This window comes from Pseudophryne corroboree, chromosome 10 (assembly GCF_028390025.1).
Source record: "Pseudophryne corroboree isolate aPseCor3 chromosome 10, aPseCor3.hap2, whole genome shotgun sequence".
NCBI lineage: Eukaryota > Metazoa > Chordata > Amphibia > Anura > Myobatrachidae > Pseudophryne > Pseudophryne corroboree.
Genome location: NC_086453.1, coordinates 185,265,258 through 185,284,923, shown reverse-complemented (window position 1 = coordinate 185,284,923; position 19,666 = coordinate 185,265,258). Strand labels below are relative to the sequence as shown.

The 19,666-nt window shown below is 45.9% G+C and overlaps 1 protein-coding gene across 2 annotated transcripts in view; it reads right to left on the bottom strand.

Annotated features, from left to right (window-relative positions):
* Positions 1 to 19,666, bottom strand: part of ZBTB40 (zinc finger and BTB domain containing 40) — a 368,246-nt gene that overhangs the window by 207,871 nt on the left and 140,709 nt on the right. For both annotated transcript variants that reach the window (XM_063942961.1, XM_063942962.1), the window contains 2 exons: positions 1,022 to 1,235; positions 749 to 900 (listed from right to left, as the gene is read on the bottom strand). In XM_063942961.1, coding sequence (XP_063799031.1) covers positions 749 to 900; positions 1,022 to 1,235 — 366 coding nt within the window. The remainder of the gene's footprint in view (positions 1 to 748; positions 901 to 1,021; positions 1,236 to 19,666) is intronic.

Here is a 19,666-nt window from a genome sequence, read left to right as displayed (position 1 = left end):
TTTATTGCAGCTCAGGGCGCCCCCCCCCAAGCGCCCTGCACCCTCAGTGACCGGAGTGTGAAGTGTGCATGAGGAGCAATGGCGCACAGCTGCAGTGCTGTGCGCTACCTTGGTGAAGACTGATGTCTTCTGCCGCCGTTTTTCCGGACCTCTTCTTGCTTCTGGCTCTGTAAGGGGGACGGCGGCGCGGCTCCGGGACCGAACACCAAGGACTGGGCCTGCGGTCGATCCCTCTGGAGCTAATGGTGTCCAGTAGCCTAAGAAGCCCAATCCGGCTGCAAGCAGGCGAGTTCGCTTCTTCTCCCCTTAGTCCCTCGCTGCAGTGAGCCTGTTGCCAGCAGGTCTCACTGAAAATAAAAAACCTAAAACTATACTTTCTTTCTAAGGGCTCAGGAGAGCCCCTAGTGTGCATCCAACCTCGGCCGGGCACGAAATCTAACTGGGGCTTGGAGGAGGGTCATAGTGGGAGGAGCCAGTGCACACCAGGTAGTCCTAAATCTTTCTAGAGTGCCCAGCCTCCTTCGGAGCCCGCTATTCCCCATGGTCCTTACGGAGTTCCCAGCATCCACTAGGACGTTAGAGAAATGGGTGTTCAACACCACTCACTCAATCTGTACCAGACGCTGGGCTGCGAATTTAACTACACAGCAACTTGTTTTAAAAATGTACAAAGTTACAGATGAAGCAGTGCAATCTCCTACTCCCCCCCCCCCCAAAAAAAAACCCCACAAGAAGCATTTTGATATACCTTTTTCTCAATGTTCGTTAGAAATCCTTCCTCTGCTGTGTCCAGACACTCAATAATGGGGCTGAGCTCAGTAATGCACTGGATCAATTCTTCTCGGCGTTCCATAAGGAGATCAAATAAGGTTCTTTCTTTCTCCATAAGTATTGCAGACCCTATTACAACCAGAAAACAAAACACCTAACACATCTTAACATTAACTTTGCTAAATGCAGCTACTGAAAATTACAGAATCATACTCCAGTATGTACATTTAACTGCACATTCACATTTTACCTGTTTCCACTGATGGTTCCATCTCAGTATCAGTATCAGTCTCCTTTGACTCCTTCTCACATAATGCTTCATTTACGCTCGGATGTGTGTCCCTGCACAGCTTCAGCAAAGCCAGAACAGTTTCAACAACAATACTCTGTCCATCTTTAACCTTTTCAAGAAGATTTGCAAATGTTGAGTTTCCCTCTTCAGCTTGACAACATTCTACAACCACCTGCAGCACAAAACGCAGTAAGAAGTACAATAATAAACTGCAGGTGCTGCTGTGAGAGACTCCATACTTGTAAGCATAAAGAAAACTCTGAATATAAAAAGGATCACTCAGGACCACCACATAATTCATGTCCAACATAAATAGTCTACATTACTGGATAGTTATACTCTGGGACCCTAGGTAAAAAGAAGGTCTGGACAAGCCTGTTGCATTAGCCATCTGCAGGAAGGGGTGATCTCCCCATAACAACAAAGGGAAGATCTACAGATTGGTCATTGTTAAAGCTACCGTAACAGATTAACTACCACAGGCATACTTGTATCAGCAATATATTCAGTGCTGTAAGCGGGGCCGGTTGATGCCCTTGTGGCGCCCCGGGCAAAGTATAGGGGCGTGGCTTCAAATGGGGGCGTGGTCAGTTACGGCCCCATTTGTGCCCCCTGTAGCGCCGCTGAAAGAAAAAATAAAATAAAAATAGGATTTTGGTACTTACCAGGTAAATCCTTTTCTTTGAATCCATAGGGGGCACTGGAGTACTCTTGGGATATGGACGGCTTCAGGAGGAAACAGGGCACTGAATATTTAAATTTAGAACTCTCCACCCCTCCATATCCCCTGTCAAAGTCAGAAAAATATCCCCATGCACGTTGCCATATTTGCACCGCACACTGGTCCGTGCTGCGCATGCGTACGCTCTCCCGTGAAGGCGCATACCCGCAATAGCGTGCACTCGCAGGCGCGGTATGCGTATTTACGGTAGAGTTTATGTAGTCGTAGCGTGCGACTCATTCGTTACATATTTTCACAATTAATGTAGTTTATAGATCATGATCCCTTTGATAGTTTCTGAAAGTTTGGTTAATATAGAAGGTCCCTGTTTAAAGTAATCCCTCTTTGTATTGTACGAAGGGTCTAACAGGAATCATACAGCAGTGTTTGGTACCCATCGGAAGAGTATTTAATTAGCAATATTCCGGTGTTGGTTTGGAGCGTATTAATCGCTCGTGCGAATAGTTATGGACATAAGAAGTTTATGTCCATTTCTATTATTTACACATACTCAGGTATGCGGCGGGAAACCTAGTTTCCCACCCACCTGAGCTGTTGGAAATCGTCACAGCCCACCTGTATGAATCAACCTATGACCTTTTGTTGTGATACAGGGTCGAATTCCTTCATCCAATGGACAATGGGATTGTAGGGACTATGAGATTGCATTGTGTGTGGGGCATAAATAGGCAGGCCGACCACATCCAGCTCTCACTCTTCAACGGTTCTCATTGCTGAAAATCGGGTGCTGGATGTCCAGGCGCATGCGATCGTTTACCCTTGTGCGTAAGTTTCTCTCCGTAATCATTGTCTTACTGTGAGCCAATTTCTCTCATCTCTCTCTCTCTCTCTCTCTTTCCCTTCTCTTTCTCTCGTATCTCCCCTAGACTAGTATTGTATTGTATTAGATAGTATTGTATTTTGGTTAGGAAGTCTTTGTTATATTGTAGTGTATCATTTGTACTGTTATCCCCTTTTTACAAGTATACTAGATATAATACAGTTAATAGGCTTTGGACCCTAAACCAGTATCTGTGTATTTCCTATAGTGTTAAGTGTTCACTTGAGCGTCGGTGACGCTCAAGCAGCTTTGTAGTTAGTCAGGTTACACAAGGTTGCACTTACACCCTGTATTCACATTAAGGTATTCCGTGTATTTCATTGGTATAAGGTTTAGACATAAAGGTATAGCGTTGTGAGCGTCTGCGCCGCTGGTGATCTCCTCGTGGTCTCGAGCGTCCGCTACGCCATAGCGAATCATTACTCTAGTCATAGCCAATAACGTATCCTGTGATCACTGGGCCGTGAGCGAACGTGACGCTTGAGCGTCTCGCCTACGGCTGAGCGATCGTTACGCAACTAGCGTACCATTACGGTACTTCTTAAGTAAACAGCGTACAGTGTTCTTAGACTTCATAAAGGGTTGTTTATACGACAAGGGAATTTAGCATTGTCAATTGGGGACTCGTCCTATCCTTCTCATATCTGCACTAGGTAGATCAGCAGACATTATCCCCCCAGCAAAGGGTGGGAGGTTGTCTCGCAGTGCTGACGGGATAAGCGTCTGCTTCGCTTAGATAAAGAGTGCTGAAGGAATCCGGGAACCGGAAGTAAGAACAAAACGCTTGTGTCTTTTAAAACTGTTTTATTTCTCTTCTGTCTTGCGTATACACGCACGCATACATTTATCTGCATTTCTTTTTCAAATTTCGTATATCACTATTCCTGTTTGCCAAGTTTTATAGTTGATAGAAAGTGCAAAAAGAGATTTGCTGTTATTTCATAGTAGAGGTAATAGTTAAAGTATAGACCAACACACGGCTTGTCTGGGAGATAAGACAGTCAGTGTGGTGTGCGGTAGATGATCAGGGATCACCTACATTGATAAAGGTAGAAATTGTGTTACGGTGGATCTTTGTTTTGCGTACACGTGTCCCTAACAAAAGACTTGCGTACGCAATCCAAACGGCAGACGCACGCAGCGTACATTACGCAACGTAGCGTCTGGTTACGCAACGTAGCTCAAGTCACGAAAAGTTGAATTAGCGCAAAGCGATAATTAGCGCAAAGGCGATAAGTAACGCACAGCGGTAAATAACGCGACGCGGTAAATAACGCAAATCTATTTTTGGAAAAATCTGAAATTTAGTTTAACAGATCCTGCTCCTAATTGGTAACACAGTTGGACTGAAGACAATTTCTGCGCAGAAATAGATATAGAAACAAAGTGTACATGTGTTGAGTGAGTGTGTTTTTATTACATAAGTTTATATAACTTAAGAGGTTGAACCAAAAGGAAAGTCGGGTACTCGTCAAGGGACACACGTGTAAGTGACATATACGGTGGCTAGGGAGGCATCCTTGGTTAAATAATATTTGAGCATTAGAGTATAGCGGACCATAAGGTAACAGACCAGGAGGTCATAAGGTAACAGACCAGGAGGTCATTAACAGACGGTAACAGACCAGGAGGTCATAAGGTAACAGGTAAAATAGACAAAGAGGTCCGCTATAAAAGTCCAGTGGCACAACCCCTGGGGGCGTTGGTGCAGAACCCATATAGGCCATAAGCTCTTGCTGAAGGAATCGCGGCCGGAAACATCGATTCCATTGATCTTTCAGTACATGACAAGTAGTGCTTATGTACTGAACGATTGGACCGCACGTAATTGTGTGCAGTAGTTAGTAATCTGACCTAATACCATTAGAGTAAAGTGGTCACAAACGCTATCTGTACATTCTGACGTGATTTGTGTAATTTTTTATTTTTAAAGGGAAGTTCGCTGGTCACTCAGGAACTATCTAACAACCCCAACTTTACTGGAAAGAGTAAGTGTCCTTCGGGTAACCCTCATATGTTCCAGTAAACAGAAGGTTCACAGGGGCCCTGGGTTGGGTACAGCAGCTCTGGTTACAGTTATTGCAGTACTGGCCAACGTGGGCGAGAAGTAAGTGGGGTACTTGGTAAACCGCCACCGCCGGCCTGCCCAGGACATCTTGGTTTGTTTGTAAGGGTTCGCTGAAAACCTTGATATAAAGATCCAAGGAGGAATAAGCAACACCTGCAGAATTATGGGGGCCAGTTGTTCAGGTAGGGGGCGATCAACCTCGGTTCGGGTTGATTCAGAGAACCGACCCGTTGGGTCGGCAAGGTACATCATGTGTGAAAAATACGGAAGTCACACAGAATCTTTATGTGATGAATGGGAGAGAATGACTGTACAAGACAGGGACAAATTCCCAAGAATAGGTAGCTTCAGTCCAGACGTGTTACAAAATTTAAGGAGGAGGATATGTCTCGTAAAATCAACAAAGAGACGAATTCAGCATCATGATTATTTACAGTTATGGCACCAGGAAGGTGAGATACAGAGAGGTTTGGCTCTGGCGGCAGGATCTGGGGCAGTCAGTAAGCTGATAGCCACAGCCCCTCCTCCACCATACATTGCAGGAGAGAGGTTGATTGCGGAGAGAAACGCACTGGGTTGTAAAACACAAACACTTAGTAACCCTGTAAATGTAAATGATGTTAACCAAGTAACTCATGCTATTATTAACCCGTGCAAGTTGTACCCTGTTTTGAACCTTCCTCAGGAGTGTGATCAAGAAGAAGATTCGGCAACAATTTCAGCTCTCTCTCTTGCGGCCACCATAGCAGAGACCACAGTAGGCACAGCGACACCCACGAGATTAGTGAAAGCCCCTAGCGGAGGGATAGGTGAGGTCGTGTCAACGGGTAAGTACGGCACCATGCACTACACTGAAACAATTGTACCACAAGTTGTAGAATCTACGCAGAATGAGGCTGTTAGAATTGCTCCTGTAAGGGTAATAGCAGTTCCCAATGGAAAAACAGATGTGTCTGGAGCCACTCCCATAAGGAACATTGCCATGTACACTCCATTTTCCCGAATGGAATTAAGAACAATAGTGTCCGAATTTCCTGACCCCAGGAAAGACTTAGTTGCTAGCCAAAAATACATCAGGGATCTAGGTAACACTGTAGAACCCAACAACAAGGATTGGCAGATACTGCTAAGAGCTTGTTTACCTTCCAATGTCGATGCAACTCAATTTTTAGTTGACTGCGCATTAGATAAAGATGTACCGCTTACAGACGTGTACAACAAGGATAATGTAAAAAGGATAAATTTACAGCTAAAAGAGTATTTCCCAGCCGTTGTTAAATGGAATAAAATATTTTCCATTAAGCAAAAGGAGTCCGAAACGGCAACAGAATATTTTCACCGGGCACTATTAGAAATGGCAAAGTACACTGGTATAGAAGACATTAAGACCAACCCAAACCATCGAGAAGTAGCAGTATCTGTACTGATGGATGGTTTGAAAGAAACATTAAAAGCTAGGGTACAGACCACACAACCATGTTGGCGAGGTCTGTCAGTGTCCACATTGAGAGAGGCTGCTATTGATCACGACAGAAACATCACTAGGCACAGGGAGTCGCAAAGTGATAAGTTGATGTCCGTAAGTATACAGGCGCTGACCACAAGGCAGCCTGCGTATGTACCACCGAATCCTGTGGGTAAGGCAAGTGTAATAACATGTTTTTCTTGTAACAGACCGGGACACTATGCACGAGACTGTAGAACAAAGAGTGTACAAAGATCTTTTCAACCCCCTAGACAACGACACGACACACGACATTGGGAGCAGGGTCCACAGAGGCGGAGTTTCGAGCCACATACAGGGGAAACAAAAAGATATCCCCCGAACAGAGATTGGCATGCCTCGGGTAGTTCCCAGCTAACCCCCGCACAAGTAGTCGCTGCCAGCGGGATTCAGGGAGGTCAGCATACCCACTAGGGGTGTGGCCATACCTGTAATCTGCAGCCAGTTAAGTTGATTGCCAGTCTTGGAAGTGAACCAGAGATTGCAATCAATGTAGCTGGTAAAACTTTAAACTTTCTTGTAGACACAGGGGCGGCCAAGTCAGTGATAAATTCGACAGTGGGCATGAGAACCACTGGTAGGACAGTTCCAGCCATGGGAGTAACAGGAGTAGTCCAGCACTACCCTGTTAGCAAACCAGCCGAGATTACAATAGGGCATTTGCATACCAAGCATTCCTTTTTGCTGGCTGCATCGGCACCAACTAATCTCCTGGGTAGAGACTTACTATGTAAAATGGGTTGCGTCATTTATTGTACTCCTGAAGGTGTATTCTTGGACATACCTGAGAATCACGCTCAGGAGGTACGAGACATGTTAGACTCCCCATCAAAATTAATGTCACATTCCATTATGACAAATAGGAATCCATCCCAAGTAGAAGAGATGACATCTCAGATACCAGAGTCACTTTGGACAAAAGATGGACAGGACACTGGATTAATGGCAAACGTAGCTCCAGTAGTTGTACAAGTAAAAGATGGTAGGATAGCTCCAAAAATCCCACAGTATCCTCTGAAGCCAGAGGTGGAGTTAGGAGTTTTCCCAGTAATAGAACGCTTGCTGCAACAGGGCATTCTGGTAAGAACGTCCAGCACAGCCAATAGTCCCATCTTCCCTGTTAAAAAGAGTGGGGGGAGGGGTTACAGGCTAGTGCAGGATCTAAGGGGGATTAACAAAATAGTTGAGAGTCAGTTCCCCGTAGTGCCTAATCCAGCTGTCATCCTAATGCAAATTCCTCCCACTGCCAAATTTTTCACTGTTATTGACCTCTGCTCCGCTTTCTTCTCGGTACCTCTGCACCCTGACAGCCAATATTTGTTTGCATTCACATACAGAGGAGTCCAATACACGTGGACTCGGTTACCCCAAGGTTTCATAGATAGTCCAAGTATATTTTCTCAGGCTTTGCATGATTGTTTACAGTCTTTCCAACCAGAGAGTGGATCAGTATTGATACAGTATGTGGATGATTTACTGCTGTGTTCAGATTCACTGGAAGCTTCCCTGAAGGATACGAAACAGCTCCTGTTTCATCTTTCAGACACAGGTCACAAGGTTTCCAAAGACAAGTTACAATTATGCCAGACTAAGGTAAAATATTTGGGACACTGTCTAACACAAGGACTGAGACACCTGACCGCTGATAGAATCCAAGCCATTAGAGACATGACACTGCCACAAACCCAGCAACAGATCAGGACGTTTTTAGGAATGTGTGGGTATTGCCGTAATTGGATCCCAGGGTTTTCCATATTGGCGTTACCTTTGCAGGAAATGGTCTCTTCAAACAAACCTGATCGGATTTCGCATACAGACGAATCCGAAACAGCATTTGAGAGACTCAAACAGTGCCTAACGCAGGCACCAGCACTAGGTATGCCAGACTATGGGAAACCCTTTGAACTATACGGAACAGAAAGTGCTGGGTGCGCAGCAGGTGTACTAACCCAAAAACACGGTGACGCCAGCAGGCCAGTCGCATACTACAGCGCCCAGCTAGACACGGTAGCGCGATCCCTCCCCACATGCTTGCGTAGCGTTGCGGCGATAGCATTGCTAGTGACAAAAAGCGAAGATGTCGTGCTAGGCCACAACCTCACAATCCATACACCACATGCGGTATCTGCCTTATTGAATTCTGCCCAAACCAGACACGTCTCATCTGCAAGGTTTACAAGATGGGAATTGGCATTAATGGCCCCAGTAAACATCACCATAAGGAGATGCAGCGCATTAAATCCTGCAACTTTTCTCCCAGGTGTGCCTGGTCAGGCACAAAGGGTGGAAGGTGAGTGATGGGGAAGGAGGATTTAATGCAAAGGAAGATACACATGATTGTATGGAATATTTGACCCAAAATTTCACCGCAAGGCCTGACATCAGTGACAATCCACTGGAAGATGCAGAACTCACGTTCTACACGGACGGTAGTTGTCATAGACAGTCAGACTCGGGAGACTTGTGTACTGGATACGCAGTCGTAGATGACCAAGACACCATAGAAGCGGAACCGCTAGGCCCACCTCACTCAGCCCAGGTTGCTGAACTGGTCGCCCTAACCAGAGCATGTGAATTGGCTAAGGGTAAGTCAGCCAATATCTACACCGACTCTAGATACGCCTTCGGGGTAGTACATGATTTCGGAGCCCTATGGCGCCTCAGAAATTTCATGACGGCAGCTGGTACACCGATAGCGCATGCAGCATATATAAAAAGGCTTCTAACAGCGATACAGGAACCCGACAGAGTGGCTGTTATCAAATGTAAAGCACATACATATAGCCAAGACCCAATATCCCTTGGTAACAGCCGAGCAGACGAAGCCGCAAAGCTTGCAGCTGCTACCCCCATACAGACAGACACCACACAACTGATGGTATTTAATACCATCAACACACAAAAGTTGTGTGAGATGCAGAATTTGTGTTCCACACAGGAAAGAGCAGTCTGGAAGGCAAAGGGATATGGCCAGGAGTCCTCAGGGCTCTGGACGGATGGACATGGTAAACCAGTGGCCCCCAGGGCATACCTTCCATGTCTGGCTGAAGCAGCTCACGGGCTGACTCATCTAGGCAAGGAGGGGATGTGCAAATTGGTAAGAGCATACTGGTGCGCCCCAGGATTCTCCTCTCATGCGAGTAAAAGAGCAATGTCATGCCTTACCTGTCTGAGAAAGAATATTGGAAAAGCAATACCTACAGAACCATCCCATATCCCACCTGCCGGCGGCCCTTTCCAGGTAATACAAATCGACTTCATTCAATTACCCCCATGTCGAAATTTGAAATATGTACTTGTTTGTATAGATGTTTTCTCGAATTGGGTCGAAGCTTTCCCAGCAGCTACAAATACCGCTATGTTTACAGCTAAGAAAATTGTGCAGGAATTTGTATGTAGATATGGTATCCCTAGAATCATTGAAAGTGATAGGGGTACCCATTTTACAGGTGATGTCTTTCAAGGAATGTGTAAGTTGATGGGAATTGATAGCAAACTGCACACTCCGTACCGTCCACAGGCGAGCGCGAAGGTCGAAAGAGTGAACAGCACTATTAAAAATAAATTGAGTAAAGTAATGGCAGAGACAGGATTGACGTGGCCAGAAGCTTTACCCATTGTTTTGTATAGCATCAGAACCACTCCCAGGTCCCCTCTTAATCTGTCTCCTTTTGAAATCTTGTTTGGTCGACAACCGCATGTCATGATTAACCCTCAGGATGATTTGAAATGTAACAATGAAGTAACTGTGAAGTACTTGATTAACATGAGTAAGCAGTTGAGGAATCAAAATGATAATCTGAAGTTGGTGATTCCTGATTTACCAGATAGCAATTGTCATGACATTGAACCTGGGGATTATGTAATGATACGAAATTTTCTACGCTCAGGTTGTCTTATTGATAGATGGGAAGGACCATACCAGGTCTTATTGACTAGCACCACAGCATTGAAGGTGGCTGAGAGAGAGACTTGGGTCCATTCATCCCACTGCAAAAAGGTTGCTGATCCAGAGAAGTCCCGTGATAAGGAACAGACGGTAGAGGTTGTATCACTGGAGTGTCTGTTCCAGGAGGACTGAGGCGGCACCTGAGCCTTGAAGACCGAAAGCAGTTGTCGACTCCCCTCTCCCTTTTATTGTTTTTCTCCACTTCCCATCCCCTCTTCCTTGAAATTTCTTTTTTCCCCCTTCTCATTCTTCTCTATTTCCTCCTCAAAGATGGACTTGCCAAAAGAGACTGTGATCCGGATTTTGATGTTAACCGTGATGTTGACCAGAGCAGTCTGTTCCGGCGAGAGTACCATAGAGGTCGAGAGAGGATCTGGAATGGGTTCCGATTATGATGATGGAGGCGTAGTTTTCCAAGATCAACCAAACCAACAAGCAAAGGCGAGTATCAGAAAACGATCCGATAGAAGAAATTGTGATGGATTGTTAGCTGAAGAAAATTGTATCTGTAGGCTCTGTGATAATCTGGTTGAAGATGGATGCATAAAGAAATGCCAATCCAGTTTTAATATCCATATGGACCGGCATCCATTGAGTGACTATCACTCTTTAGTGGGTAATGTGTTAAACCAAACAGATTGTTGGGTATGCTCTCAAGTACCTCAGGGTCATAGCAAATCAGGGCTAGTACCATTTCCTTTAACGTTAGGGGAGGTACTTGAGCTAAGTGGTGGGAGACCGGTGGACCGGAGATTTAACATCTCCAGCCCTCCTAGTTTGAAGCTCCACCAATACCATGTGGATAGGTCCCTCTTATGTTTTAATATCTCCAACCCCCGTAAGCCGGGAAATTGGGAAGTGTCATGGAGCAACCTTACCATGACCTTTTCACACAGAGCAGATAGAATGCCTACAGATACAGAGCTTGTACGCCACATAGCCAGTAGAGGAAAATCTTTTCGGTATCGATATACCTTAGGAAATAGGATTACTAGAGTTGGAGAGGTATCACCAGGATACTGTGCACATATCGTACAAACTGATACGTGCATTAAGCAGATGGAAGAATTAGGGTCAGGAGATTTCACCTGGAAGGTTTGTAACATGGTAATGTCCTTCTCCGTCCCATATGTTCTCCCCGATGACGCATATTTCATATGCGGGAGAAAGGCGTACAAGTGGCTTGCCCCAAACTCTGGAGGATTGTGTTATATTGGAAAAGTATTGCCTGAAGTGATGACTGTAACACATGACAAAATGAAAGACATACACCGTGGTGCCCAAGCTCCTTATACTCACACTCATTACGAGCACCGAGTTAAAAGACAACTGTCAGAAAGGTTAGAGCATCCGGCCTCTGATCTTATCCATGAATCCACCGGGATTCAGGTTCTGGTAGCGTTAGATTTCACTCGCACCGCTCGAGGAGTGATGAATTATAGATACATTTCCGCACTCGCCAATTTGTTAGATAATATCACTGAAATGTATGATGACACGTTTAGATACACTGGAAGAGAACTTCAAGCTTATAAAACAGAACTAGTTCAGCATAGGATGGTTCTTAATTATCTTACAGCAGTAACAGGCGGATATTGTGTTACATTGGCAACACAGTACGGCATAAAGTGTTGCACTTATATCACGAATAGCACCGAGGATCCGGTAGAGGTCATAGACCAAAAGATGGACGATATTCTGCAATTAAAGTGGGAATTTCGTCGAAGACACAATCTCACCCTTGCTGCTGTAGGTAATGAGCTGACTGGTTGGGTGTCATGGTTGAACCCGCGAAATTGGTTCTCCGGTTTAGGAGACTGGGCTCAAGGAGTCATAATGGATGTTGGAAAGTTTCTACTATGTATCTTGGGTGTCGTTATATCGATTGGATTGATATTTAGATGCGGGCAGGCTTTAATGAGGTGCAAACAAAGTACAAAAGTGATGAGCGTGAGGAGTGAGGAAACTGTAATTAACCTGGATTTGATTTATGACCCAATGATAGAAACCAGAATGTGATGAAAATGCGATTATACGGTCCGTTTCTTTCACCTGTTTTTCTGCTTTTCTCCAAGATACAAAGACCCCCTTGGACGAGGAAGTTGACGAGACGCTATACAGACAACAGACAAGCACCAAAGATGAAGTTTTGACCACTTGAGAAATGGACATTTGATGAACTTTGCCATGGATCCCCAGTTTCCCTAGTACTTTTAAACTCACGCTAGCCCAACATTTTTTTGTAAATCCGATGGCTCTGACAAAGCTATTTGCTCATGCCCAAGGAGCAATACAGCGCAAAGAAGACGACTCTCAACAGATACCGAACACAACTTCGACGACAGATGTACATTTCCCTGACATAGAATATCATTGCATTTTCCATAAGTGTTCTTTATCTTCATCTCTACAACCCTCAGGTAATGACACACATAGACGATAGGGAATACAGGCACAGATATCAGCAACCACATACCTCCCCCATTCATGTATCATCAACTAAAATGTGCTCCCCATTTTGTTCAAAATCCGAAAAGAGCTCGGTAAAGTTTGACAGCCCATCCACAGACCTGTACCACAGGATAAGAAGGAATTCAAATGTATACTTCGCAATACCTCGAAGCTTGATTTACAACACGTACGGCACGATGATACATGACCCTCCAAACATGGACTCATACACACATGCTTCTGCTATCACACTAGGTCATACCCTCTTCACACCTACTCCTCTCTCCTCCCTCACCCAACCATGGAAATGAATTAACCCCTGACATATATTTTTCTCCTTTTGAAATGTTTTAGAAGGTGGCAGTTATTATTGACTGCCAAAGGGTGGACTGTCAAAGTCAGAAAAATATCCCCATGCACGTTGCCATATTTGCACCGCACACTGGTCCGTGCTGCGCATGCGTACGCTCTCCCGTGAAGGCGCATACCCGCAATAGCGTGCACTCGCAGGCGCGGTATGCGTATTTACGGTAGAGTTTATGTAGTCGTAGCGTGCGACTCATTCGTTACATATTTTCACAATTAATGTAGTTTATAGATCATGATCCCTTTGATAGTTTCTGAAAGTTTGGTTAATATAGAAGGTCCCTGTTTAAAGTAATCCCTCTTTGTATTGTACGAAGGGTCTAACAGGAATCATACAGCAGTGTTTGGTACCCATCGGAAGAGTATTTAATTAGCAATATTCCGGTGTTGGTTTGGAGCGTATTAATCGCTCGTGCGAATAGTTATGGACATAAGAAGTTTATGTCCATTTCTATTATTTACACATACTCAGGTATGCGGCGGGAAACCTAGTTTCCCACCCACCTGAGCTGTTGGAAATCGTCACAGCCCACCTGTATGAATCAACCTATGACCTTTTGTTGTGATACAGGGTCGAATTCCTTCATCCAATGGACAATGGGATTGTAGGGACTATGAGATTGCATTGTGTGTGGGGCATAAATAGGCAGGCCGACCACATCCAGCTCTCACTCTTCAACGGTTCTCATTGCTGAAAATCGGGTGCTGGATGTCCAGGCGCATGCGATCGTTTACCCTTGTGCGTAAGTTTCTCTCCGTAATCATTGTCTTACTGTGAGCCAATTTCTCTCATCTCTCTCTCTCTCTCTCTTTCCCTTCTCTTTCTCTCGTATCTCCCCTAGACTAGTATTGTATTGTATTAGATAGTATTGTATTTTGGTTAGGAAGTCTTTGTTATATTGTAGTGTATCATTTGTACTGTTATCCCCTTTTTACAAGTATACTAGATATAATACAGTTAATAGGCTTTGGACCCTAAACCAGTATCTGTGTATTTCCTATAGTGTTAAGTGTTCACTTGAGCGTCGGTGACGCTCAAGCAGCTTTGTAGTTAGTCAGGTTACACAAGGTTGCACTTACACCCTGTATTCACATTAAGGTATTCCGTGTATTTCATTGGTATAAGGTTTAGACATAAAGGTATAGCGTTGTGAGCGTCTGCGCCGCTGGTGATCTCCTCGTGGTCTCGAGCGTCCGCTACGCCATAGCGAATCATTACTCTAGTCATAGCCAATAACGTATCCTGTGATCACTGGGCCGTGAGCGAACGTGACGCTTGAGCGTCTCGCCTACGGCTGAGCGATCGTTACGCAACTAGCGTACCATTACGGTACTTCTTAAGTAAACAGCGTACAGTGTTCTTAGACTTCATAAAGGGTTGTTTATACGACAAGGGAATTTAGCATTGTCACCCCGAGTACCTCAGTGTTTTTTACTGAGCCGAACAGGAACTATGGAGAGGTTGACAATAGAGAATTACATATAACATAACGGACAACAACAAAGTTGACACATAACGTTACTGACAACTAAACAGTTGACACCATAACCGATAGAACCTTATAATTTGAACCATTCGGTGAAAATGTGTTACCATAAGATCCCCTGAGCTTAATACAAACCAGGTAAAACTGCTCTTGGTGGGCGTCCAGTGCCCCCTATGGATTCAAAGAAAAGGATTTACCTGGTAAGTACCAAAATCCTATTTTCTTTTTCATCCACTAGGGGTCACTGGAGTACTCTTGGGACGTACCAAAGCTTCCCCCGTGGGCGGGAGAGCTGTTTGACACCTGTAACACTAGGCGGCCAAAGCTAGATGCTGATGCCGCAAAATGTATCAAACTTGTAAAAGCGCACAAACGTGTACACTGAAGACCATGTAGCCGCACGGCAAAGCTGCGTCATAGAAGCTCCACGACCAGCTGCCCATGAAGTTCCCACAGAACGTGTGGGATGAGCTGTCACTGATGTAGGCGGCTGTAACCTAGCATTAAGGTAAGCCTGACGTATAGTCAGTTTTATCCATCTGGATAAGGTCTGCTGAGAAGCTGGCCAACCCAACTTGGCAGCATCATAGAGAACAACCAACGTATCCGTATTACGAACTGTAGACGTTCGGGATAATAAGAATTTACTTACCGATAATTCTATTTCTCATAGTCCGTAGTGGATGCTGGGACTCCGTAAGGACCATGGGGAATAGCGGCTCCGCAGGAGACTGGGCACAAAAGTAAAAGCTTGAACTAGCTGGTGTGCACTGGCTCCTGCCCCTATGACCCTCCTCCAAGCCTCAGTTAGGATACTGTGCCCGGACGAGCGTACATAATAAGGAAGGATATTGAATCCCGGGTAAGACTCATACCAGCCACACCAATCACACCGTACAACCTGTGATCTGAACCCAGTTAACAGTATGATAAACGAAGGAGCCTCTGAAAAGATGGCTCACAACAATAATAACCCGAATTTTGTAACAATAACTATATACAAGTATTGCAGACAATCCGCACTTGGGATGGGCGCCCAGCATCCACTACGGACTATGAGAAATAGAATTATCGGTAAGTAAATTCTTATTTTCTCTAACGTCCTAAGTGGATGCTGGGACTCCGTAAGGACCATGGGGATTATACCAAAGCTCCCAAACGGGCGGGAGAGTGCGGATGACTCTGCAGCACCGAATGAGAGAACTCCAGGTCCTCCTCAGCCAGGGTATCAAATTTGTAGAATTTATCAAACGTGTTTGCCCCTGACCAAGTAGCTGCTCGGCAAAGTTGTAAAGCCGAGACCCCTCGGGCAGCCGCCCAAGATGAGCCCACCTTCCTTGTGGAATGGGCTTTTACAGATTTTGGCTGTGGCAGGCCTGCCACAGAATGTGCAAGCTGAATTGTACTACAAATCCAACGAGCAATCGTCTGCTTAGAAGCAGGAGCACCCAGCTTGTTGGGTGCATACAGGATAAACAGTGAGTCAGATTTCCTTACTCCAGCCGTCCTGGAAATATATATTTTCAGGGCCCTGACTACGTCCAGTAACTTGGAGTCCTCCAAGTCCCTAGTAGCCGCAGGCACCACAATAGGCTGGTTCACGTGAAACGCTGAAACCACCTTTGGGAGAAATTGAGGACGAGTCCTCAATTCTGCCCTATCCGTGTGAAAAATCAGGTAAGGGCTTTTATAAGATAAAGCCGCCAATTCTGAGACACGCCTGGCTGAAGCCAGGGCTAACAGCATTACCACCTTCCATGTGAGATATTTTAATTCCACAGTGGTGAGTGGTTCAAACCAATGTGATTTTAGGAACCCCAAAACCACATTGAGATCCCAAGGTGCCACCGGGGGCACAAAAGGAGGCTGTATATGCAGTACCCCTTTGACAAACGTCTGGACTTCAGGCACTGAAGCCAGTTCTTTTTGGAAGAAAATCGACAGGGCCGAAATTTGAACCTTAATGGACCCTAATTTTAGGCCCATAGACAGTCCTGTTTGCAGGAAATGTAGGAAGCGACCCAGTTGAAATTCCTTTGTAGGGGCCTCTTTGGCCTCACACCACGCAACATATTTTCGCCAAATGCGGTGATAATGTTTCGCGGTTACATCCTTCCTGGCCTTTATCAGGGTAGGGATGACTTCTTCTGGAATGCCTTTTTCCTTCAGGATCCGGCGTTCAACCGCCATGCCGTCAAACGCAGCCGCGGTAAGTCTTGGAACAGACAAGGTCCCTGCTGGAGCAGGTCCTTTCTTAGAGGTAGAGGCCACGGGTCCTCCGTGAGCATCTCTTGAAGTTCCGGGTACCAAGTCCTTCTTGGCCAATCCGGAACCACGAGTATAGTTCTTACTCCTCTCTCCTTTTTATGATTCTCAGTACTTTTGGTATGAGAGGCAGAGGAGGGAACACATACACTGACTGGTACACCCATGGTGTTACCAGAGCGTCCACCGCTATTGCCTGAGGGTCCCTTGACCTGGCGCAGTATCTGTCTAGTTTTTTGTTGAGACGGGACGCCATCATGTCCACCTTTGGATTTTCCCAACGGTTTACCATCTCTTGAAAGACTTCTGGATGAAGTCCCCACTCCCCCGGGTGAAGGTCGTGTCTGCTGAGGAAGTCCGCTTCCCAGTTGTCCACTCCCGGAATGAACACTGCTGACAGTGCTATCACATGATTCTCCACCCAGCGAAGAATCCTTGCAGCTTCTGCCATCGCCCTCCTGCTTCTCGTGCCGCCCTGTCTGTTTACGTGGGCGACTGACGTGATGTTGTCCGATTGGATCAATACCGCCTGACCCTGAAGCAGGGGTTTTGCTTGACTTAGGGCATTGTAAATGGCCCTTAGTTCCAGAATGTTTATATGAAGAGATGTTTCCATGCTTGACCACAAACCCTGGAAATTTTGTCCCTGTGTGACTGCTCCCCAGCCTCTCAGGCTGGCATCTGTGGTCACCAGGATCCAATCCTGAATGCCGAATATGCGGCCCTCTAGTAGATGAGCACTCTGCAGCCACCACAGAAGAGACACCCTTGTCCTTGGCGACAGGGTTATCCGCTGATGCATCTGAAGATGCGATCCGGACCATTTGTCCAGAAGATCCCACTGAAACGTTCTTGCATGGAATCTTCCGAATGGAATCGCTTCGTAAGAAGCCACCATTTTTCCCAGGACCCTCGTGCACTGATGCACTGACACCTGGCCTGGTTTTAGGAGATTCCTGACTAGCTCGGATAACTCCCTGGCCTTCTCCTCTGGGAGAAACACCTTTTTCTGGACTGTGTCCAGAATCATTCCTAGGAACAGGAGACGTGTTGTTGGAATCAGCTGCGATTTTGGAATATTTAGAATCCACCCGTGCTGACGTAACACTAACTGAGATAGTGCTACTCCGACTTCTAACTGTTCCCTGGACCTTGCCCTTATCAGGAGATCGTCCAAGTAAGGGATAATTAAAACGCCTTTTCTTCGAAGAAGAATCATCATTTCGGCCATTACCTTGGTAAAGACCCGAGGTGCCGTGGACAATCCAAACGGCAGCGTCTGAAACTGATAATGACAGTTTTGTACTACAAACCTGAGGTACCCTTGGTGAGAAGGGTAGATTGGGACGTGGAGAAAAGCATCTTTGATGTCCAGAGACACCATATAGTCCCCTTCTTCCAGGTTTGCTATCACTGCTCTGAGTGACTCCATCTTGAATTTGAACCTCTTTATGTAAGTGTTCAAGGATTTTAGATTTAAAATTGGTCTCACCGAGCCGTCCGGCTTCGGTACCACAAACCGCGTGGAATAATACCCATTTTCCTGTTGTAGGAGAGGTACCTTGATTATCACCTGCTGGGAATACAGCTTGTGAATGGCTTCCAAAACTGCCTCCCTCTCGGAGGGAGACTTTGGTAGAGCAGACTTCAGGAACCGGCGAGGGGGAGACGTCTCGAATTCCAGTTTGTACCCGTGATACTACCTGCAGAATCCAGGGGTCCACTTGCGAGTGAGCCCACTGCGCGTTGAAATTTTTGAGACGGGCCCCCACCGTGTCCGAGTCCGCTTGTAAAGCCCCAGCGTCATGCTGAAGACTTGGCAGAAGCAGAGGAGGGCTTCTGCTCCTGGGAAGAGGCTGCCTGGTGCAGTCTTTTTCCTCTTCCTCTGCCCCGGGGCAGAAATGAGTGGCCTTTTGCCCGCCTGTACTTATGGGAACGAAAGGACTGAGTTTGAAAAGACGGTGTCTTTTTCTGCTGAGAGGTGACCTGGGGTAAAAAGGTGGACTTTCCGGCCGTTGCCACCAGGTCCGATAGACCGGCCCCAAATAACTCCTCCCCTTTAAACGGCAATACTTCCATATGTCGTTTGGAATCCGCATCCCCTGACCACTGTCGCGTCCATAACGCTCTTCTGGCAGAAATGGACATAGCACTCACTCTTGATGCCAGGGTGCAAATATCTCTGTGCATCACGCATATATAGTAATGCATCCTTCAAATGCTCTATAGTTAGTAATATACTGTCCCTATCCAGGGTATCAATATTTTCAGTCAGGGAATCCGACCACGCCACTCCAGCACTGCACATCCAGGCTGATGCGATTGCTGGTCGCAGTATAACACCAGTATGTGTGTATATACCCTTCAGGATATTTTCCAGCCTTCTATCCGCTGGTTCTTTGAGGGCGGCCTTATCAGGAGACGGTAACGCTACTTGTTTAGATAAACGTGTGAGCGCTTTATCTACTCTAGGGGGTGTTTCCCAACGCGCCCTAACCTCTGGCGGGAAAGGGTATAGTGCCAATAATTTATTAGAAATTAGCACTTTTTTATCGGGGGAAACCCACGCTTTATCACACACCTCATTTAATTCATCTGACTCAGGAAAAGCTACTGGTAGTTTTTTCACTCCCCACATAATACCCGTCTTTGTGGTACTTGTAGTGTCAGAAATGTTCAATGCCTCCTTCATTGCCGTGATCATGTAACGTGTGGCCCTACTGGACATTACGTTTGTCTCCTCACCGTCGACACTGGACTCAGTATCCGTGTCTGGGTCTGTGTCGACCCACTGAGGTAACGGGCGTTTTATCGCCCCTGACTGTGTCTGAGACGCCTGGACAGGCACTAATTGATTTGTCGGCTGTCTCATGTCGTCAACAGTTTTTTGTAAAGTGCTGACATTGTCACGTAGTTCTTTAAATACAACCATCCAGTCAGGTGTCGACTCC